The sequence below is a fragment of the Tenebrio molitor genome, chromosome 1 (assembly GCF_963966145.1).
Source record: "Tenebrio molitor chromosome 1, icTenMoli1.1, whole genome shotgun sequence".
Lineage (NCBI taxonomy): Eukaryota > Metazoa > Arthropoda > Insecta > Coleoptera > Tenebrionidae > Tenebrio > Tenebrio molitor.
In genome coordinates this window covers 44,254,609-44,276,114 of record NC_091046.1, presented here as the reverse complement: position 1 = coordinate 44,276,114, position 21,506 = coordinate 44,254,609, and the positions used below count along the sequence as shown (strand labels likewise).

Below are 21,506 nucleotides of genomic sequence, written 5' to 3'. Positions count from 1 at the left end.
GCGCTCACGTGACTTCCGTTTCCGGATCCATGTCGACGGTTTTCCGCCGCTTGAAGTTCTTCTTGCCTTTGCGCTCCGCCAGCTTGCGCTTTTTCGCGTCCTTTTTCTTCTCGTGGCGCTTGATTTTCTTCTTGGCGAACTGCTCGGGATCCGTCACCGCCAGCTGGGTCCTCGACCGTTTCCGCTCGGCTCTTTTCACGGACAAGAGCTGTTGCAGCCCCGACAAGGTCTTGGTGTACGTCTCCACCCCCACTTTTTTCTTGAGCAGCGAGCCCACCTCTTTGGAGAGCTGCCTCAACGGGGCGTTGCTCTCCTCCGTCGTGATCATCTCCCTCACCAGAGGGGCGAGCAGGTGGCTCAAAATCGGAAGTAGGGTCTCCTCATCGAGAACCGTGGCCACGGCAGCGACCCACTTAAAAACTTCACTCCTCAAAACAGTACCGCTCGAACTCTCCACAACCTCGCTATTTACGATCTTCCTCATGCGTTTCGTCAACCACAACAAACTGATCTTCTCGTTGCTGGGAACCTTCCGCAGCACCCTCGCTACGAACACGAGATTCTTGATGACTTGTTCGGCCAAGTCGCTCTTCACGCTCCCCGGTTGCAATTGGTCGCAAAGATCCAAAGTTAACGCCTTCACCGATTTGACCGGTTCCTTGCGAAGATAGCCACGCCCTCCCGATTCGCCATTGGCCACGAGCGCCGCCAACTCGTCGATATCGGTTGCCGCCAACACGAACCCGATGAACTGAGCCGCCCCCAGGCGGACCCAATCGTGGGGATACCCCAACAAACTCTGAACGTTCTCGCTCAGATCTTCCAGTTCTTTCATCTGAAGAAAAGAAGGACAGTTGGCGCAGATCTTCAGCAGCATCTGCAAGACTTGGAACAGGTGGTGGTCCCTCAACCTCTCGCCCTCTTCGTCGTCGTCTTCCTCCTTCGACCCGAACTGTTTCAAGATCAAAGGAAGCAGAAGCGGAAGTCTCGATTCGAACTCAGATTTCTCCACCAAGACGAAGATGCCGCAAAGCTGGGCCGCCAATCGTCGATGACTTATCTTCTTGTCCTTCAACCACAGAACCATTATGTCAAACAAAGGTTCCCGATCTTTTCTTCCCAGTCTCGTCAATAACGAAGAAAGACACTCGGAAACTTGCTTCCTGCACTCTGGAACCTCGTCGTTGACCAGACGCGCCCCCAAAGTCACAAATAAAGTACCACAATGGACTTTCAAGGTTTTCTGCGAAGACAAATCATTAGAACAGGGATGACTCGAGAAATCTTCACCTCACCATTGGAAACGAAGATATCAACGAAGATATCATCTCGATGGCGGACTCGCGACCAAACTGCAATTCGTAACTCATCTGGGACAAATAGAATGACAGATGCGTCTCTAGCTTGTTGCCCAGGGGGTAGTCCATCAGGTACTGATGAAAGACGGCCCTGGATTGGGCCCTCACGTGACTCAATTCTGACGTGATGCTCAACTCGGCTACTTTAGCCATCACGTCGTCGATCTCCGGAACTATAAGCTGCCGGGAGATGATGGCCTTGAGCAGGCTGAAACCTGTAGCTTGTCTGTCATGATCGTGCATGTCTTGTTCGGCGTACAACAGCAAAATCTTCAACTGTTCGGTGTCGATGGTGTGATATTTGACGTCACGGATCAGTACGGCCATCGTCTGGAATAATTACAGGTAAAAAACTGAAAAAAGAAAAAACAAATGAAGAGAGGTTCTAACCTTGAAGGCGGCCACCACCAAGTCGAAATTGTCTCCTTTGCTCAGGCCAGCTGAGGCGTACTTGTGCAAAATGGCGAACATGCTCTCGGCGATGCCCTTCACGTTCTCCTCCATTGACGGCAACTCGTACTTCATCACCCAACTCAAACACTGGAGAGTGAAGGTGCTCAGCTGAAATATTAAATTTGAGCATACGAGTGTAATAACAAAAGAATTCTTTACTAAAAAAACGATTTCAAAAAATATTTTATCACTATCGGTCTAGAACTAACTGGGTCTTTTGTTTTTATTGGTTTATGTTGGTAGCCATTTCAAAAATGACAATTTTGAATTTGAATGTCAAAGCTGTCAAAGCAAATAAAATGCAGTTTAATTTGTGAATTGTGAACGTTTGAAAGGCAATGATCGAAACGAATGCAAAATGAGACAATTTTAAGAAAAAAAACGGCGAAACTCTTGGAAAGACTGACATTGTGCTTTAGTGGTTGAAATTTTTTGTGGTAAGTCAGATTTTATCTTAAAAATAACTTCCGTTGTCAAATAATTGCCATAACCTATAAATTCAAAGTCGAATTACGCGTTCAAAGTAACGAATTTGCATTACATACGAAGGTCACAAAAGGGACCAGATTTGGTTATCCTGCAGAACGTGAAGTTACCTTAACATGTTTTGAAGTGAGGCAATTTCGGAAGACGGCAACAAAAGGGTCGAGGAACGGCTCATACTCTTCGTCTTTGACTTTGTCGCGCTTCAGCAACACCAGACACAACCTCAACCCGAACTCGACCAAGAGATGGGCGTTGGTCTTCGCCGAAGCTCTAACATTGCTCGCGCGAACCCCCGACCGCCCCACTGGAGCCTTGGGGATGATGAAACAGTCGACCCTCTCGCGCTTGAGCTTCTCCCTTTCCTTCTCGCTCAACTGGGGCTTCTCCGGAGCCGCCAACTCCGGAATGCTCTCGGACGCGGTGCCGTACGCAAAAATCAAAAGCGAGCGAGTCTGGACGAATTTATTGTCGGCCAGACCTAGCGCCACGTGTCTGAGACACTCCTGCGCCTTGTGCACGGTCTTGTACGAGTGCGACGCCTGGAGAACGTTCTTAATCGGTACGATCAAATCCATGAGACACTTGTCGGTGATGTACTGGGCCAAGATCTGGAAGGTGTCGAAGCTCTTGGTCGACTTGGCTTCCGAAGTCTTGACCGCGATCTTCGCCACCTCTTTCTCCTCGGACAGACTACCAAACAGGTCGGCTTGACACAGCTGCAACACCGTCAAAAGAATCTTGTCGATGTCCGTCGGTCGGTACGTTTCTTTGAGACAGCCGAGCACGGCGTGGACGGTGAAGACCAAAACGTGAACGTGGAAGCCTCGATTCAGCAGCGGAGTCATCTCTCCTAGAAGAACCGGAAGATATTCCGGCCCCAAAGCCTGCATGATCTTCTGGAGTGTCTCCCTCGTCACGCGTCTCACGCTTTCCAGATGGGACTTGAGAAAAGTGCACAGCTTCATGAAGATCCTGCAAAAGACAACTCACTAACCGTACTTGGAACAACCACACTTTTACACTTACGCTGGTAGATTCGCGTCGAGAATCTCTTTCGGCAAGCGCTGCAGCAGCTTGACAAGAGCGAGCGAGATCGGAACTCTCAACAAATCTTCTTCTTCGCGCTCCGCTCCGGTCTTCTTCCTGTTGACCTTGTGCGAAGTGTCGTGAGTGGTCAGTTCGGCCAGAGCGTGGTGGAGTCGCGGCAAAAGGACATTCTGGATGCTCCTGGTGACTCTTGTGGCGGTCGACTTGCACAAAACTGGGACCTTTTCGCATACTTTCACATCCCTGCGCTCCTCTTCCACTTCTTCCTCTTCGTCGGCCTCGTCTTTGCCTTCTTCGATCGCCGAAATTTCCAACTCCTCATCTTCAGTTTTTTCAGTTTCTGCTTCACCCTTGTCATCCTCCACACTCTCACTTTCTTCGCTTGTTTCTTCTGGAGCTGGACCCGCTTGTCCTTTGCTCAAGTCGTAGTGAAACGCGTCCAAGATGACCACCATGATCCTGACCAACTGCTTCTGGTGGTCCACGTTCTTCCTCAACTTGCTCAGATAGTACTTGAGGAGGGCCTCGTACTGGTGCCAAGGCAAGATCCTGCACACCGTGCCTATGCACTCGATGGCCGCATCCAAGAGGCTGTTCTTCCCCGAGAATTTCTCGTTGCACAAGTAGAAAGACGCCAGAGGCAAAATGAACTGAGTGAGGGTACGCACGTTGGGCGAAGTTGTCAACTCTCTGGTCACCGAACAGAACTTCAACAGCGCTCTGGAGTGTCGGTGCAGCTGGAGGTGAGTCACGTTCTCGAAGAAATCCACTTCTGGGTCGGTCTTGTTGGTGTAGCGGTGCAAGTCTCTGAGGACCACGTGGCTGTCGGGACACTCTCTAGCCAGGTGTCCCAGGAGTTGGACGCACTCGCTCCGGAAGTCACTGCTGCGACTCTTCATCCCGTTCCTGATCAAGGTCAAGATGGTCTCGTTCAAAAGATAGTCGAGCTCTTTGGGATTGCGTCGGATCAAGTAAGGACACAATTGTTTGAGGCAATACGACGAGTTCTCCTTCAAAGAGAGGTCCTTCTCGCTCTTGAGCAAGTGGTAGCAGTTGTAAATCAACAAGACCCCGACTTCCAAATCGACTGTCTCCTCTTCAATGGCCTTCTGGATTTGCTGGAAAGTGTCGTGGCGGCGCTGGAAGTCGGGTTGGTCCAACCACTTGGCGTCGAAGGAGTTCAACCCGTCGACCAGAACGGAACCAGCTTCGGAGTCTTTGCAGACGGATTTGAGGATTCCGGAGAGCAACTTCCGCCCGGAAGCGTACTCCACAGTGCCGAACAGCGGCGTCACCTGTTTGAGGTGTCTGCGGGGGTCGTCGACGTTGCCTATCAGATTGTTGACGGTCGTGAGGAGTTGCACGACGACTTCTTCGCCGATCGAAGACGCGCAACGCTTCGACACTAGCGGCAGAAGCAACTTCAGAGTGCTGTCGCTGATGGCGCCCTCCCACACCAGCTCGGATATCCTCGACAAGATGAACAACTCCCTCTGGTTGAGATTCTTGTTTTTTCCCTCGAGCCTCCGCTTGATCTTCTCCAGTATCGAAGGGATGTAGGGCAAGAGGATGCAACTCCCGTAGTTGAGCTTGTCGTCGAGTTTGATCCTGTCGACGATGTGCTTGGGAATCGGGAGGAGATTGTCGATGGGGATGACCAACTGGAGGTCCTCTTCGTCGGGTTGCAGCGTCAACAACTTCTCCACCACCTCCTCGATGACATTGACGACACTCGAGTGACTCTTCTTGTTGAGTAAAAGTTGCACGACGTGAGGCAAGACGAACTGGTCTTGTCTCCCCTCTTCGTACTTGACAAGCAAGGGGAAGTACCGCGGGTTGGAGCCCCACTGGGAGAACAGTTTGAGTAAAGTGGTGGGGCTGTGGATGCCCTCGACGTTCAGTTTGTCCAAATAGGGCCAAACGAACACTCTAAAAATCGCGTTGATTTGGTTGTTGGTCCAGGGGTAGCGATCGAACTGCCCGAAGAAGCGCTCAACAACTTTGACCGTCGAGGTCCTGAGCGAACGCAAAATAGCGAAATACCCCGAATGGACACTCGCGATTTGGTCAAACGCCACCGTCAGGATGCCCCCGATTGCCAGGACCACTTGCAGGACGAAAGTCAGCAGCTCGTTGCCCATCAACCCGCCAAACTGATCGAGAATCACGTTGAGCAGATTGATCGTGCTTTGCAACCTCTTTGGCGGGACGAAACCCTCCAAACTGATGTTCTTCCCCAACTCTTCGATCATCGCTTCGGGATCGTCCCTCAAGTGTTTGGAGTAGTACTGGAACGCCATTTTGGCGAAGGCCAACATTTCCTTCTCCTGACACCCCGCCAGAAACCGAAGGACCAGATTCCTGCGCAGCTGCCCCGACGCTTTACCCCCAGTCCTCAAACCGGTCTTCGTGGACATCTTACTGAAGACGACTCGCATGATCAGCGGTACCAAATCGTCTCGATGCTCCTCCTGCACAACTCCGCTCTCTCTGTCGATGCGGAAAGTTGCCATTTCGTTCCGGAAGTTTTTGTCGTCGATCAAGTTGTACAGGTGGTCTTTGTACGGCGCCAAGAACTTGTGCTTGTAAGTCATGATGCAGTCCAAGGCCGCCTTTTGGACTTCCGCGCTCTTGTGCTGCAGGAAGTCGAAGTAGAGCTTGCTCAACTCCGGCTCGCGGTACATCGATTTAGGACTTCGGACTTTCGAAAAGACTGCCAGGAAGTTGAGGAGGGCTCTGGAAAAAACACGAATAAGCCAAAAACTTTGACATTCCAGTGATACTCACTTTAGGTGGGCTTTACCCCTTTTGGGCTTAGGCGCAACCGATTCTTCTTTGTTCTGGTTGGCTTCTTCGTCTTCCTCTACAACTTCCGCTTCTGGCGTGGCGTTCTGCTTGATGTTCCAATTAGAGGCGGCCCCTGAGTTACTCTTCGTGTATTCGTTCCTAATCGGAGATATTAATTAAAAAATTTAAAAAACCGTCGCGGATACTCACTCGATGAAGTCCAAAAGCAGCTCCGACACATCTCTGGTCTTCGCTTCGGCAACCTCCGGAAACAACGCCATCGCCTTCCACAGCAACAATCGATAATTGACAAAATCTGGATCGGTGTTGGGTTTTCCACAGTTCTGGAACAACTCCCGCAAAAACTCCCACTTCGTCTCTACCGCGCTCTCCGCCGCCTCGTCCTGATTTCTGACGTGCGGTACGACTCCCTTCAACTCCGCCCCAAACACCCCCCAAAACTCCCCAATCTCCAGACCGTGGGCGTGAGTTTCTATGATTTTGACCACCGGGTCCCACAACAACTTGAAGTTGATGTAGAGGGTGCCGCACAAATACCGCAAAGGGACAGTCCTGAAGGCGGTCTTGTTGCACATGATCATCTGAGGCTTGTCGAAGTTGAGCTTCTCCAAACTCTGGAGTTGATCTCTGTAGGTCTGCACTTGGGAGTCGATGGATTCGACGCTGTAGCACAAAGAGAAGACTCTGAACTTTTCCTTCGGCACTTCGGGATCAAGCGAGTGGCGGAGGTCGAACTCTGGCAGGTCCTCGAAAAGGGTGTAGAGGTGGGCGGTGACCAGGCGGACTTCGTGGTGGGGGGAGCTGAAGCCCGGAGCCAGGACCGGATCGAGTTTGAGCAGCGTCGCCATGCTGATGATGTTTGGACAATCTCGCAAGATCGTGACGAGGAGATCGAGAGTTTTTAGGGCGAAAATGCAATCATTCGAGGCCAGAAGGGGGCTCAAGGTGTCGACGATTCTCACGAAGTTTTCAAACAAATAGCGAATCTCGTTCAGGTGAATTGAACACTCGACGGTGTTGTTGAGGAGGAAAAGAGTTTGGTTCAAAGCGAGTTTGTCGCCTCGTTCTTTGGTGCTCTCAATCTGGAACAAGAACTCTGAGATTTTGTTGTTCAAGAGCTCTGTCAGTCTTTTGTTTTGGGACAGGTGCAAGTGGGGCAGACACACCAAAGCGGCCACGTAACTGTCGAAGTCGCTGTTGTTCAAATGGTCCAAAAAAATATTCTCCATCGTCGCGTTGTTGGTGGAGTTGAAGTCGATCGGGTACTTCACCCAGTCGGTCAAACAGATCCCGCTCTGGGCGACTGGCGCCTTTTTCAAAACCAGTTGAGTCAAAACCTTCATGGTCTCGCTGTTGAGTCCCGTTTTGGCGCAATGACTCAGAAAAATCGGTAAAACGAGAGCTTGGAACGCGGATAACTCCGTCACGTTCTCGACGAAATACAACAAAACAGGCTCTTGGGGCAACGCCAGGACTTTCCTCGTGACTGCCGACGCCTGCTCCTGGCTCAAGTTGACGCTCCTCGACAGCAGCAACACGATCGCGATCTTCGTGGCGGTTTGCAGCACCGATTCGGGCAAGTCGTGGCTGTCCAGGACCCCCAAGATGACGCGAACCACCTGCGCGTGATTCTGCAAGAACTTCCCGCCCCGGAATTCGACGCTTTGCCCCAACAGCCGCAGCACCTTGTCCATCTCGTCGGCGACTTTCCCTTCTTGCGAGTTCTTCCAGTTGAGGGTCAGCGTCTCGAGGCGCCCCACCAGACACTCCCACAACAAGCCGCTCTTCTGGGGGAGGATGTTGGCGGTGACGCTCGCGATCGTTTGCTCCAGAATCGGGAAAAGCGCGGTTTGGGGGAATTTCGAGAGGGACTCGAGCAAGAAGGGGAGGACCGTCTGGGCGCAGCTGTGGAACTGGCCGGCCACCCCGCGGATCACTTCGAAAAATAACTTGCCGCACCCCTCGACGCCGTCTTTTCGGGTTTTGACGGTTTTGAGGATGTGGGAGAGGAAAGTGGGCCAGTCTTTGACTTTGCGGGCGACGAAAGCGAAGCTCCCTGCAGCGAAGTTGTTGACGTATTCGGGTCGCGTGTTCGACAGGAGCGGCAGCAGGGTGTTGAACACTGTGGTGATGTCTTTGAGGAGGGGCCGCCACAGAAACTTGAAGATGTAGGCGAGACAAGTGAAGGTCCACTCCAGCTGGTCTGTGTCTTTTGTGTTCAACAAGTCGACTAAAACTTCGAGGAAGTCTTTGTAGTACTGGTAGAAGTCTTTGCGCAGGTCCTTCGCGACTGCTACCACAATGCTGACACAATTTGTTAGTTTTCAATTAATTACAACAATATTGTTCTCACCTGAGCAAGGGTTGCAAGGATAGGGGATTTTTCAGTCGCAAATGTTTCAAAAGCACCTCCACTACGCGTTCCTTCTCCAGAATTAATTGCGGCAGCGTTACCAGCGTGTAAGCTTTGATTTCTTTCTTGAAATTGTTAAAGCTTTCTGTCAAGTTTAAAATGCTCCAGTGTTCGATCGATTGGTGGAAGTAGCACTCAGCATCTTCGCCTTCCGTTTCATTTTCGTGTCCCACTCTGTGGAAGATGTCCACATCGATATTTGCGATTCTTTCCGCGAACGGTTGAAACTAAAACATGACGGTGAGAATAATTATACAAAAAATACATTTTTTTACCTTAAACGTGTTTGAATCTTTGTGTCGTGTTGATTTATTCTTCATCTTGGGGCTGTTTACGGCGCTGACATTTAAATTTAATACAATTCAATTGCGGACACGCTTGTCACCGAAACCGCACGTGCTACACTTTAAAACAACCCACTGAACCAACATAACCTCAAATTTAACTGCAAGGGTTACCAACTAGAGTTTTTTTTCGGTTTATTTTTGGAATGCCAAAGGCAAATTTTTATATTAAAGTTACAAATTTTATTAAACTGTTGAGAGCGTTTTAAAAATATTAATTAATTGATTTTTTCCAATATCATAACTTTTCGCCCTTTTATTTCAAATTGAAGAAGCTGTGTATTGTGGGTTGCCTATTTGCAACAATGAAAACTTTATTAAATTTAAATTTATTATAACATTTATTAATAATTAATTAAACAAATTGTATACAATAAAATGACAACGTGAAATATCGTCCTTTTATGTCAATGCTTTCTTTGAAAAATGTTATAATATTTATATCTTGAATCTAACCACTACAACTTGGTCTCCATCATGGATGGTACTTTTGACATTTAACAATAATTATGTGATTATGTCCACGGATGATAATTATGTCCCTCTTCTATAATTATATCCACATCATATTACTTAAAATCCAATATTTTTACTCAACATTTATATAATGAATATACGGTTAGCATCTTTATAAATAGTCAGTTTTATGCGCCTTAATTTTTCAGGAAGCTTAAGTTTTGAGTAGGTTGTGTTCACATTAAAAAAAACTCCTTTTATTATTTTTTATATTTGTTTACATAACTTTGTAAAATAAAATGTCTCTTAAAAAGTAATTTCAAATATACATGTCTTTAATTTAATGTACAAAAATAGGCCAGGCAATACACGATACCTACATATTTTTTTGCCTGAATAAGAAGTTAAAAACCTATTTATCTAACAATAACACTCATTACATTCGACTTAATTGCGTTCTATTCGTGCACATTTATTCATTTTGTTTAAAAAAATAGATTTTCCGCAACACTCGTCCGCCGACGCATCAATACAAAGGTCGTTACAAAATCTGTACCTATTACAATGTTATCACTGCTATAAAAAATACAAACGATAACCTTCGATTATTATGTTTGTGATTAACATGTGCGAAATAAAACGCAAGATAGGTAGAAAATACATAAAACACCAGATGCACTCCCAGCAACAGTTTATCTTGTTTGAGATAAGAACACCATAACATTATCCAAAACTTAACTCTCAAATCCAGGTTACTTAGCAATTCTCTCAAGAAAACCACTCAAGAGTCGTAATACAATTTTTTAAATTTAAATAGCAAGGCATGTTTTTTATCAGTAGTTTTTTTTGTCATTTACAAATATGTTTTTATCTATTTTCCGTAAGAATGTACTGATAAACAGCAATATTTATGGATGCCAAACATTACATGTTTTATCACATGAGCAGTCCTCATTTTCTGCAAATATTTTGCATTTAAAAATAGGCAACAATGGGAAGTAAATTGATTTTTATAAAAAAAAATTAAATGAAAAATATTTGAAAAAAGTTGAGCTGGGGCAAATGAGTTTCGACTGGTCTCAACCAATAATAATTTAATTAATATTCAGTGAAAAAATTGTAATTACAAGAATTGCATCCTATAATTAAACATGGAATGGTTATAGAAGAATCTCATTGTTGGTATCTGTGCGAGAAAGTAGTACCACTCGATCTAGTACAACTTATGTAAAAATACACTTTATACATGATAAAATTGTGTTAAATTATATTTGACATACGACAAATTTACAAAAAGTAAAAGAAGACGCGAAACAACAACAAAAACTGCATGGTAGAATAGAACACGTATTTTATACACGATAATGAGGAATAGTTGAGCCTTTGAGGAAGTCTAGCGCGCCTAACCTACGCCATACGGATGGACTGGATGATCTGGAAAATCGCCGATCCACACACGACGAATATGAACAAGGCCAGGATCATGGGTCCGACGGGCGAGCTCTCGCTTTGTTGCTTCTGCAAAACGAACACACTTAGGGCTCCACAACGAAGCAATATGGTCGGGACTACTCACCGACGACTTGGGTACGTTCCCTCTCAGGATGACGTTCTTACTCGCCTTCTCGTTCGCGAATCGCATCCTCTGCTTGGGTGCCATCTCGTCGAGTCAAATAAACACGGAAAAGTGAAAAATTCAACAGAAAAACATAGACACGCGTCTTTGACACGTCTGTGTCGCTCGACTTAGGTCCGAAAAGTGGGGCGAGAGGTGAGGGAGGCGAATTTTTGACGTTTGTTTGACACGTAACATGTTAGGGCGCGTGCGCAGCGGACGCGTGGAGAATTTGAAAGTGGAGAGAGGGATCGTCAGGATTTTCCGATCTCTCCCAACATGCCAACAAATCTAAATAGTCCTAGTCCTAGGTGATCACCGTTTTGATTATTTTTACAATTTCCGCATCGCGTTTACACAAAATGCGATGCGGCGCGTCCAGTGTCGACTCGCTGTACACGCTAGGACAAAATTTATGACAAACGCCGCTCTGTCATTTACGGCCAAGACTATTCGAAAGTTTGCGCCACTTTAAACGTCAAGGCTAATTAATGCAAATCACGTCATAAATAGCGCGTGACTTCATCTACGCGTAAACTGCAATTTTGCGAAAATAAACCAAATTAAGTGATGTTCCATCTATCCAGTTTTTCCGGTTATTCAACTCATGTAAAGTTCATTACTACCGTCAAATAGAAAGTAAGGTTTACATCATGTCCAAAGAGTTACCTTCTAGCGCCCTGTGCTACTATGGTTGGCAGCTTCGATTTAAATTTGACAGCACGTACAGAAAAATTTCAATAATTTTTGTCCATTATATTTGACAAAATCCCGTTTTCCATGTGATACGTTTAAAATCAGCGAAAATTAAATTTGTGATGACGATTTAGTCGATTCGTTTTAAAAAAACAAAAAGGACCAAAAAAAAATGTCAACGAAACGTAACGATCACGCCAGGTCCTGGCCAGGTGTTATTCTCATTTAAGGGAAAAAAATGATGGCCGACTTACCTAATTAATTTAACAACACTTAGGACCAGACTATGGAAACAAATAATAACTTTGAAATAAAAACGAGCCAAAAATATTTGCTAGAATGCAAGAATTTGTTGCATAGTTTATAATTTTCTGTAGGTGCAACTGCTGTATTGGTTTTCAAAAATGTTCAATTCTTGTAACGTTTCAGTTATTTACTAATGTCTGTGAGATACAAGCATGTTTATTAATATTGTAATTGTTGGGTACATTTTTAGTTTAACATAATTTCTGCTACTTCCACTAAGTTATGGCTCCTTCAACTTGATCCTTCGCGACCTGGTGTCAGTACTTGATGCGATAAACTGTGGGGATGTCGTTGAAGGTGACCGATCTTCTGGGTCTGTCCGCCTGGGCGGCGATCGTCGGAGCGATCCGGTTGGTGATCAAAGACAAGCGTCTCAAGCTGTTCCTGAAGCTGTTCATCCTCGAAACCGTCAGCTCGCTCATAATGTTAGCGTTTGCTGCGTGGTGCAGGAGCTGGAGCGACAGTTCAGGAATCTTGAGCGAGTGCGCGTCGGGGTGGTTGTCGAGCCAGGTCAGCAGCTGCTTCATAACTTTGACTTGTTGGTCGGCAGTCACCTGAAATCTGCGCTTGAAAAGATGAAAACACGAGATATCTCTACCTTGGTTAGAGCTTGTCGGATCAGGAACTCATCCTTGGTCGACATCCAGATGACGGGAGTGCGTTTGCTGCAGAGCCACATGTAATTCGACTTTCCGAACACGCTTTCCGCACATTTGATCTGCTGGGCGTGCATCAGAATTTGCACCTTCAGGTGGAAAGGGGTGAAAAGGCGTCGAAAATTTTGTCGGACTCACCTGATCTATGAACTGTGAGTTCATCTCGAAATGTGAGATAGAAAGGGGCCTTCTAAATGCATAACTAAGAGACGTGCGTTAATAATATTGCGTTTATTAAAAGATAAGCAAACAAATTTTGCCGATAAATCAAGTGGATATGCAAATAGATCGTCGGATTATATCAGTTTTATTATAATGTGAGTATAAAAAACTTATGTGTTTTTATTTAGACTGATGCTGATAAAATACACAATGCTGTGTCTGCTTTTTGCATTAGCGCTAAATGGGGTTGGAAATGTTACTTCTAAACCAAAGGAAATTAAGAAAATCGCATCAAGGTTCTCAAGTCTTGGACAAACATACATACACTCCTTTCTCGATCTGCGAAATTTTGCGCTCCTCTAAAATAGGATAATTCAAGAAATGTATTATGAAATTCCTATTGTTTAAAAAATGCTTTAAAAAACAATCTCTCCAGTTGGTATTTAATTCCTTCAGCTCCAGGGATTGGGGGGATTAAAAAAACATGTAAAAACTCGTAAACTTGTTTAAAAAATGCTCACAAAAAGCAAAAAATCTTATCGAAAATATTATCTCATTTCTGGATCATCACGAATTGGGAGATCCAAAACCCATGAAAAAACATTGAAATTGTTTCAATTTCATTACGAAATTGATGCAATAACAGTTGTATGATTGTTAAAAACGATAAAATTAAATGTTTTAAAAATGGAGATTTTAGGGTGCGACAAGGGGTGCGAGGGATATTTAACCTTGTAAAAGACCATCAAATATATCTTTAAAATCGTTAAAAAGTGCATAAAACGTCACAAGACTCGTAATGTTTCACATGAAGACGGATTTCAACCAAAAAATCTTGTTTTACATTTTTTGGAAAAAAAGAATTGGTAATATTTTGGTAATTTGTAGGTTGGAGTGTTGCATCTCGCGTTGCCAGTGTTGGCACCATTGGCTGTCAAAACGTCAAACATAAACATAACCTTAACGGAGTGCGATTAGTTTGTTAGTGGAACAACGTTCAACGAACGATGAATTTGGGTCAAATTTAACGACAGTCACAATGAGCGAGGCACTGACGAACGTATTAAGCGACATTCTGAAAGTCGAGGGCATCGAAGAAGCTTTCAGTTGTTTTCTGGTGCATCGCCCCGCCGCCGAAAAAGAGAAACTCTCGACATGGCAACAAGAACTGAACACGGTACTTCGGAGCGTCCCTCAAGAGCAGCTCGAAAACTCCCTTCGCCAGTATCTCAACACGGCCGTAGTGTGTTCGCAAAGCAAGCTGCAGTTGCTGATGGAGCTCCTCGAGAGCGCGGTCCGCGCCGGAATAATCGGGGCCCGGCTGGTGTGCGAAGTCGTGATGAACTACGACAAATTGCAGTACACCAACGCCCGATTTTGGAACGAATGCTTCAAGCTCGTGAGGAAGATCATCGACCTGGTCGAGTACAAAGGCGTTCGTGAAATAATGAAGGTCAGTGTTTGCGTTGTCATTGACAGTGGAAATCACAAGTTTGTTTTCAGGGGTGCTGCGAAAAGGCCAAGTCGCTGCCTTGGCGCTTGAACGCCGGCCTGCAGCCCCAAACCCAGGCCCTGCTGAACGTGGCGGAGCGCATCATGGATCGCAACGCGTGCCTCCTGCCCGGCTACCTCCTCGTGAACGAGCTCCAAAAAGCCTACCCCGACTGCCCCCACTGGCGGCTCGCCGCTCTCTTCTCCGACTACGTCGACAGTTTCCGCGCCTGCGCACAGATGGTCTCGATCGTGGGCCAGGCCGAGATGCGACCGGTCGTCGAGCACAGCGGCTGCCCCGAACACCTCGTCAACCCTTGGAAGCTGGACCCTTGCACGCTCAAGTTCACGATCAAAGGCACCCTCCCCTACTCGTCCGAGTTGCTGGAAAAACAGACGGGGTTGTTGCGGTACGTGCTGGAGCAGCCCTACAGCCGCGACATGGTGTGCGGGATGCTGGGCCTGCAGAAGCAGCACAAGCAGCACTGCGCCGCCATCGAGGAGCAGCTGGTCGAGCTGGTGATCCTGGCCCTCGAGCGCACGGAGAGCGAGGGCGACGAGAGCGCCACGCAGGGGCTGTGGCTGCATCTCTCCTCCCAACTGATCTATTTTGTGCTGTTTCAATTCGCCAGCTTTCCCAATATCGTGATGTCGCTGCACTCGCGCCTCCAAGGGAGGGATTTGAGGCGCGGCCGCGACCAGCTCATGTGGGTCTTGCTGCAGTTCATCTCGGGCTCCATCCAGAGGAATCCCCTCTCGAACTTCCTTCCGGTGCTGAGACTGTACGAGTTGTTGTTTCCCGAACAGGAACCGCCTCTTCCCGTTCCGGATTTCAACCAACCCCAGTGCACCAGACAGATGGCGATGACCTGCATCTGGATCCACCTGACGAAGAAGGCGCAAGCCGAGATGACCAACTTGACGTGGCCGATACCGGCGAAGCTGCGCAACCACCACGACTTCCTCCAGCAGTTGGTACCGCCGAACAACACGACTTTGGCGATGGGGAACGACTACAGGATCGCCCTCCTCTGCAACGCTTACTCCACCAATCAGGACTACTTCAGCAAGCCAATGGCCGCACTGGTCGAGACCATCCAAGGAAGTCCCAAGTCAACAGCGCCACCTACCGCGCCGTTAAGCATGGCCGTACTAGACTCTCTGACTGTACACTCGAAGATGAGTCTCATCCACAGCATAGTCACCCACGTGATCAAACTGGCTCAATCTAAGTCAGGTTTGACGCTGTCTCCCGCTCTAGTCGAGACTTACAGCCGCCTCTTGGTCTACACCGAAATCGAGTCGCTCGGAATCAAAGGTTTCATAAGCCAGCTCCTCCCCACCGTGTACAAGTCGCACGCTTGGGGCACCCTCTACACGCTGCTGGAGATGTTCAGCTATCGCATGCACCACATCCACCCCCACTACCGCGTCCAGCTGCTCAGCCACTTGCACTCTCTGGCGGCGGTGCCCCAAGCCAACCAGACCCAGCTCCACCTGTGCGTGGAATCGACGGCTCTGCGCCTCATCACCGGCCTGGGCAGCGGCGAAGTCCAGCCCGAACTGAGCCGCTTCCTGGGCGAGCCCAAGACCCTCATCTCCGCAGAGTCGGAGGAGCTGAACCGAGCTCTGGTCCTCACGTTGGCCAGGGCCACCCACGTGACGGGCGCCGACGGAGTGTGGTGCCACGACCTGTTGGTGACCATAGCGCAGAGCACGCCGCACGCGTGGGCCCCCCACACCCTCGAGTGCTTCCCCAGAGCGCTGGCCGAGTTCTTCACGCAGCACGCCGTCCCCAAGGAGAACAAGCAGCAGTTGAAGAAGGCGGTGGAGGAGGAGTACAGGAAGTGGACGTCGATGAACAACGAGAACGACATGATGGCGCACTTCGGGGTCGCGGGGGCGCCACCGCTCTTCCTCTGCCTCCTCTGGAAGATGCTGCTGGAGACCGACCACATCACGCCGATCGCGTACAAGATCCTGGAGCGGATCGGGGCGAGGGCGCTGTCGGCGCACCTGCGCAAGTTCTGCGACTGTCTGGTTTTCGAGTTCAGCAACTCGCCGGGGGGGCAGCACGTCAACAAGTGCGTCGACACCATCAACGACATGATCTGGAAGTACAACATCGTCACGATCGATCGATTGGTGCTGTGTCTGGCGCTGAGGACGCAAGAAGGGAGCGAGGCCCAGGTCTGCTCGTTCATCATTCAGTTGGTGCTGCTCAAAGCGACGGAGTTCAGGAATCGGGTGCAGGACTTCGTCAAAGACAACTCGCCGGACCACTGGAACCAGACGAACTGGCACGAAAAGCATCTGGAGTTTCACAGGAAGTATCCCGAGAAGTTTGCACCGGAGGAACAGTCCAGCGGGTATCACCCCTACTTCGGCAACGTCTGTCTCCGCTTTCTGCCGGTCTTCGACATCGTCGTCCACCGGTTCTTGGAGATTCCGCAAGTCACGAAGAGTTTGGAGATCCTGTTGGAGCACTTGGGGTGTCTGTACAAGTTCCACGACCGACCGGTCACCTATCTCTACAACACTTTGCACTACTACGAGACCAGACTTCGGGACAGGCCCCCTCTGAAGAGGAGACTGGTCGCGGCGGTGTTGGGAACGCTCAAAGAGAGCCTCTCCGAGCCCTATCAGCTCTTCTTGGGGCGCGCACCCGACGAAATGTGGACCCCCGAACTGGACTACTACATACAACTGGTCAAAAGAGTTGTCGACATCCTAGGGGGCGCTTCTGCCAACTCAATGATCGACTGGCGATTCAACGAGTTTCCGAACGCTGGCGCCCATATCTTGTACACTACTTGCGTGGAGCTGATGGCGCTGTCGGCGGGGCCTGTTGCCGTGGCGAACGGACTCCTGGATGTGGTGGCCAAAGGTGACTTCCCTCAACTTCATACAACTGTGAAGATTCATTTATATTGACATAGCGGAGTTGGTAGCAATGTAGTTTTAGAATTGGCACTTTAGTGATATTGTAGTTGGTATGGTTGGTAATGTTGGTGAACTTCTATACAGCCAATCTAAAACCTGCTTTCGACGCATGCGCACCAAATCTTTAACTATTAACTTCTCCATTTTTTAAATTTGGCTACGATAATAAATTACCGTACTCATTTTGGACTTGTGAGTGTCTTGTAAATTCTGAATTATAAGCACACAATAACAAAGCGCCGTAGTATAGGTTATGTCACAAAAGAAAACTGTCAACTCCATCTTAAAATTGTGCGCATGATCATCACATTGCAAATTGCAATACTTGACTCCCAACTGTGTGTTTCAGGTTACATGACCATCCCCTCTTCGGACATCCACCAGTGGATCAACGCCGTGGGCCTGATCCTCGCCGCCCTCCCCGTCAGCTACTGGAGCGTCCTCCACGAGCGCCTCTTGTCCACGCTGAGCGAGCTGGAGAGTTGGACGTTCGACTGCTCCCCCTTCCGCCTGTTCGACTTCAAGGAGACCCACGCGGGCCTCCTGCACAACAGTTTCAGTTACATGTTGGCGTTGGCACACTCGGTGTGGCACCACGCCGGCCCCGGACAGATCGCGAGTGTGCCGCGGTGGGCGCGGGAGTGTCTCCCGTCGGTGGTCAAGTCGGAGGAGCAGTTTTTGTACGTTTGCCACCTGGTGGGGCCGTTTCTGCAGCGGTTCAACATGGCCATAGTGGAACTGACCAGTGCGCTGTACGAACTGCTGGCGCAAGTGGACCACGCGCAAGCCGAACTTAAGTATATGGACCCTATCTGTGACTTGTTGTACCACATCAAGTACATGTTTGTGGGGGACAGTATGAAGAAGGAGCTGGAGACTGTGGTGCGGCGGTTAAGGCCGCCCTTGCAGATGAGGTTGAGGTTCATCGCGCATCTTGCGATCGAGGAAGTGAATGCCTCTTAAGTTAATCGTTTGAATATATTTTATTAAGTGATACTTAATACAGTTTTTACATCATCGGACGTACTCAATCAGATTCGCTTTCGCTCGAACTGGGGAAGTCCGGTTTCGCTGAAAAGAGCGCACGTTACAAAATGAATTTATTTGAAGGGTAATTCCAGCGAGATTTAACACAAATCTGCTTACCGCGACAATATCAAATTTACTGTTTTCTCTAATAAAAACTGTAACGCACAATTATTTTAAATTTTGTACAGAGATAAAAACGACCATTAAAGGATGAAAAAAATCAAGTGCAGTTGACTGGAATGACCCCATATAATACATTCATACCTTCCCTGTCTTCCTCTTGCTTCTTTTGCTCCTCTTCTATGTACTTGTTTTGTTGCACCACAACTGACTGGCTGTCGCTGCAACTAGAATATATTTCTAAGATATTTTTATTCAGTTCTATAAAAGAGTGTCCCCATGAAAACTTATCTAAATATTGGACAGCCCATTTTTTGTATCCTGTGATATACATGGTGGCCGCGATCGCCTCGACGCAACTCAATTGACACGGCCGTCCGTAATTAATGGGATTGGCGGCCACCAAAAAGGGTAAGAGGCGTCCATGCTGCGGTTTCAGCGCCGCAATGGGTGTTTCATCGATTCTGGCCCACGAACAATCAACTACAGCGATTCCTTTAGTAGACACTATATCTCGATCGGCTGGACTCACGCACTTGTTCCCTGTCGGGGTTAACACTATCCCTGGGAATTTCTGTTTCACTTTTATCGTTTTGATTAGTTTTAAACGGGCCAGTTTACGTCCCGAACACTTTTTGGGGTCGCACTGATTGAAGTCCCACATCGCCACAGGAAACGTGACTTCTGATATGTGTAAATGTTTAGTACAAATAGGGAAAAGGGGGCCCACGTACCTTCTTCGCTGCTGCTGTCGTCGCTAGAAGTATCGGCATCGCTTGATGAAGTGGAAAGAGTGAGATTATCAATCTTTTCTTCTAAAATCGACATGGTAAATAGAAAACGGCTCACTTTTTGGGTTTTAAATAAAAATGTGTAGATATCATAACATAACCTAAAAATCTCGGTACTTTGTTAGTTGAAAAAACATCTGTTCATCGAATCTTTAATAAATTCAATGTACAATCTTTTTTTTAATATATAAAAATGCATTTTATCCGAAATTAAACGCTAGTTATGTATAAAATACGCTGATCTAAAGCACTTGAAGGGGGTCTCATTAAGTCAAACTAACTTTACATTTTAAACTGTCCAGTGTCAGTATTTGATGGACGCATTTCATATTTTTGGAAACTATTTTTGAAAATATAAATTCATCGTGTTGATTTTTAGATTTCAAAACGTTAATAAAACACTTTTATTTTGATGATTTTGCTTTTTTCGTTAAATGTTTGCTCAAGATAACCTCACTTTTTTAAAATCATCATGCACAAGTGTTAATTTGTAGCGTTTATAGACATCGCAATATTCGAAGAATGGAAGGTTTTGAATTATTCAAACAAGGCGCCGAGGGCAGAATTTTCAAAGGAGCGTATTTAGGCAAGCCTTCGATAGTGAAAGAGCGTTTTGTGAAAAAATACCGGCATCCAGATTTGGACACGCAGCTGACGAAAGAACGCATTAAAAGTGAGAGTCGCTCCATAATTCGATGTAAGAATGCCGGCATAAGGACCCCAGCGTTGTATTTGGTTGATTTTAGTAGAAGAATCATTGTTATGGAGTATTTCGAAAACAGTATTGCAGCCAAAGATTTTATACCTAATGCTACTGACGAAACTGTCAACAAATTAGCTTTTAAAATCGGTACCACTTTAGGTAAAATGCACGCAAACAGTATAATTCATGGTGATTTGACCACCTCAAACATGCTTCTTGTAAATAAGAATAACAGTTCTGTGTACGATGATTTGCAAGATTTAGATTTAGTTTTTATTGATTTTGGGTTGTCTCATGTTGAATCCAGTGCTGAAGACAAAGGGGTGGACTTGTATGTGTTAGAAAGAGCGCTTCTCAGTACCCACAGTACGGCTAGTGAAATGTTTGAGCAAGTTCTAGAAGGTTACAGGACAGAGTACAAGTCAGGATGTAAGGAAGTGTTTTCAAAATTTGAAGAGGTGAGAGCCAGAGGAAGAAAGAGGACTATGGTTGGTTAATATATTTATTTAAAGTCTCGATGGCATTCCACCCGCAATTATAATAGTTTCACCTGTTATATAACTTGCGTCATCGGACGCCAAAAACGCTGCGGCCGCGCTTATGTCATGCGGAACAGCCAATCTGTAAAAAACAATAAACATTTCGTTATCAAAACAATGTATTCATTTAAAACCTGCACATGGGAATCCTCGACAAAACGTAACTTTTCTTTGGTTCGTTTTCGACGAGCTGCGAACAAAATCAGAGACATTCATCCACCATGTTTTAAGTCATCCATAACTTACAATTTTGGAAAATTTCGTCTCGACTATTCCCGGAGCGACGCAATTTACGGTAATATTCTCTCTGGCTAGCTGAAAAGCGGCCGCTTTCGCTAGTCCTAGCACCGCAGTTTTGCTCACGGAATAAGCTCCCAACGCCTTGAATCGTTTTGTAAATGACTTAAGAAACAAAAATGGCCGCCGATCTTACTTCAAAGGGTTCGCACGGCTGAAAGCCGCCGATAGAAGAAGTGAAGATGATCCGTCCGCACTTTTTTTGACGCAACAAAGGTAAGGCTTCTTTTGCCAACAGAAACGAGGCTTTCACGTTCACCTCGAATATTTTGTCCCACGCTGCTTCCTCACACTGAAAAAGTGAGGTTAGTTCTGGAGAATTAAATGTAAGTTTGAGTACATCTAAAACTGGGGCCATCGATGGATTGACAGCTGCATTAGATACTAAAATGTCTAATCCTCCGAGTTTCTGAGCTTCTTCGAACAGCTTTTTGCGATCTTCTGCCTTTGAAACATGACAAACAAGTCCACAAGCTTTTAGTCCTTCAGATTGCAATTTTGATACTGCATCGTCGACGTTTTTCTGCTTACGGCTACTTAGAATCACTTGGGCACCTTCTCGGGCAAAACGTTGGGCAATAGCAAAGCCGATTCTGCAATATCTTTATTGAAAAAAAATTAACATAACCTCAATTTTTGTTACCCATCGGTTGACGCTGTTACTATTGCTGTTTTGCCACAAAGACGAGTGATGGGGACCGCGCTCATATTGCTAATTAGTAGAGGATACAAATTTTCGTTTAACGATCGGTTGTTGTAAGCTGTGACGTTTGAATGCGCTGCAACATGATTT

At 46.9% G+C, this 21,506-nt stretch overlaps 7 protein-coding genes across 7 annotated transcripts; 2 read left to right on the top strand and 5 right to left on the bottom strand.

Annotated features, from left to right (window-relative positions):
- Positions 1 to 4: 4 nt before the first annotated feature.
- Positions 5 to 9,008, bottom strand: LOC138134564 (small subunit processome component 20 homolog). The gene is made up of 9 exons (XM_069052908.1): positions 8,841 to 9,008; positions 8,506 to 8,792; positions 6,342 to 8,456; positions 6,132 to 6,290; positions 3,324 to 6,080; positions 2,408 to 3,269; positions 1,749 to 1,919; positions 1,296 to 1,688; positions 5 to 1,243 (listed from the first exon to the last, which is right to left on the bottom strand). Exons 1-9 carry the CDS (start codon positions 8,883 to 8,885, stop codon positions 5 to 7), a joined length of 8,028 nt encoding a protein of 2,675 aa, XP_068909009.1. The 5' UTR covers positions 8,886 to 9,008.
- A 1,434-nt stretch (positions 9,009 to 10,442) lies between these two features.
- On the bottom strand, positions 10,443 to 11,141 carry LOC138134678 (stress-associated endoplasmic reticulum protein 2). Its single transcript, XM_069053082.1, has 2 exons — positions 10,942 to 11,141; positions 10,443 to 10,883 (listed from the first exon to the last, which is right to left on the bottom strand). Exons 1-2 carry the CDS (start codon positions 11,023 to 11,025, stop codon positions 10,773 to 10,775), a joined length of 195 nt encoding a protein of 64 aa, XP_068909183.1. The 5' UTR covers positions 11,026 to 11,141; the 3' UTR covers positions 10,443 to 10,772.
- A 977-nt stretch (positions 11,142 to 12,118) lies between these two features.
- Positions 12,119 to 12,954, bottom strand: LOC138134656 (uncharacterized). The gene is made up of 3 exons (XM_069053051.1): positions 12,777 to 12,954; positions 12,581 to 12,727; positions 12,119 to 12,536 (listed from the first exon to the last, which is right to left on the bottom strand). Exons 1-3 carry the CDS (start codon positions 12,798 to 12,800, stop codon positions 12,240 to 12,242), a joined length of 468 nt encoding a protein of 155 aa, XP_068909152.1. The 5' UTR covers positions 12,801 to 12,954; the 3' UTR covers positions 12,119 to 12,239.
- A 743-nt stretch (positions 12,955 to 13,697) lies between these two features.
- Positions 13,698 to 18,251, top strand: MED23 (mediator complex subunit 23). Its single transcript, XM_069052917.1, has 3 exons — positions 13,698 to 14,253; positions 14,304 to 17,178; positions 17,584 to 18,251. The coding sequence occupies exons 1-3, from the start codon at positions 13,840 to 13,842 to the stop codon at positions 18,195 to 18,197; spliced, it is 3,903 nt and encodes a 1,300-aa protein (XP_068909018.1). The 5' UTR covers positions 13,698 to 13,839; the 3' UTR covers positions 18,198 to 18,251.
- LOC138134642 (uncharacterized) lies at positions 18,199 to 19,360 on the bottom strand. Its single transcript, XM_069053025.1, has 3 exons — positions 19,118 to 19,360; positions 18,528 to 19,067; positions 18,199 to 18,305 (listed from the first exon to the last, which is right to left on the bottom strand). The coding sequence occupies exons 1-3, from the start codon at positions 19,209 to 19,211 to the stop codon at positions 18,262 to 18,264; spliced, it is 678 nt and encodes a 225-aa protein (XP_068909126.1). The 5' UTR covers positions 19,212 to 19,360; the 3' UTR covers positions 18,199 to 18,261.
- A 142-nt stretch (positions 19,361 to 19,502) lies between these two features.
- Positions 19,503 to 20,534, top strand: Tcs5 (TP53 regulating kinase). Its single transcript, XM_069053039.1, has one exon. The coding sequence runs from the start codon at positions 19,697 to 19,699 to the stop codon at positions 20,372 to 20,374; it is 678 nt and encodes a 225-aa protein (XP_068909140.1). The 5' UTR covers positions 19,503 to 19,696; the 3' UTR covers positions 20,375 to 20,534.
- LOC138134627 (dehydrogenase/reductase SDR family member 4-like) lies at positions 20,366 to 21,493 on the bottom strand. The gene is made up of 6 exons (XM_069053003.1): positions 21,357 to 21,493; positions 21,054 to 21,306; positions 20,850 to 21,005; positions 20,663 to 20,797; positions 20,551 to 20,606; positions 20,366 to 20,498 (listed from the first exon to the last, which is right to left on the bottom strand). Exons 1-6 carry the CDS (start codon positions 21,419 to 21,421, stop codon positions 20,384 to 20,386), a joined length of 780 nt encoding a protein of 259 aa, XP_068909104.1. The 5' UTR covers positions 21,422 to 21,493; the 3' UTR covers positions 20,366 to 20,383.
- Between the last annotated feature and the right edge of the window lie 13 nt (positions 21,494 to 21,506).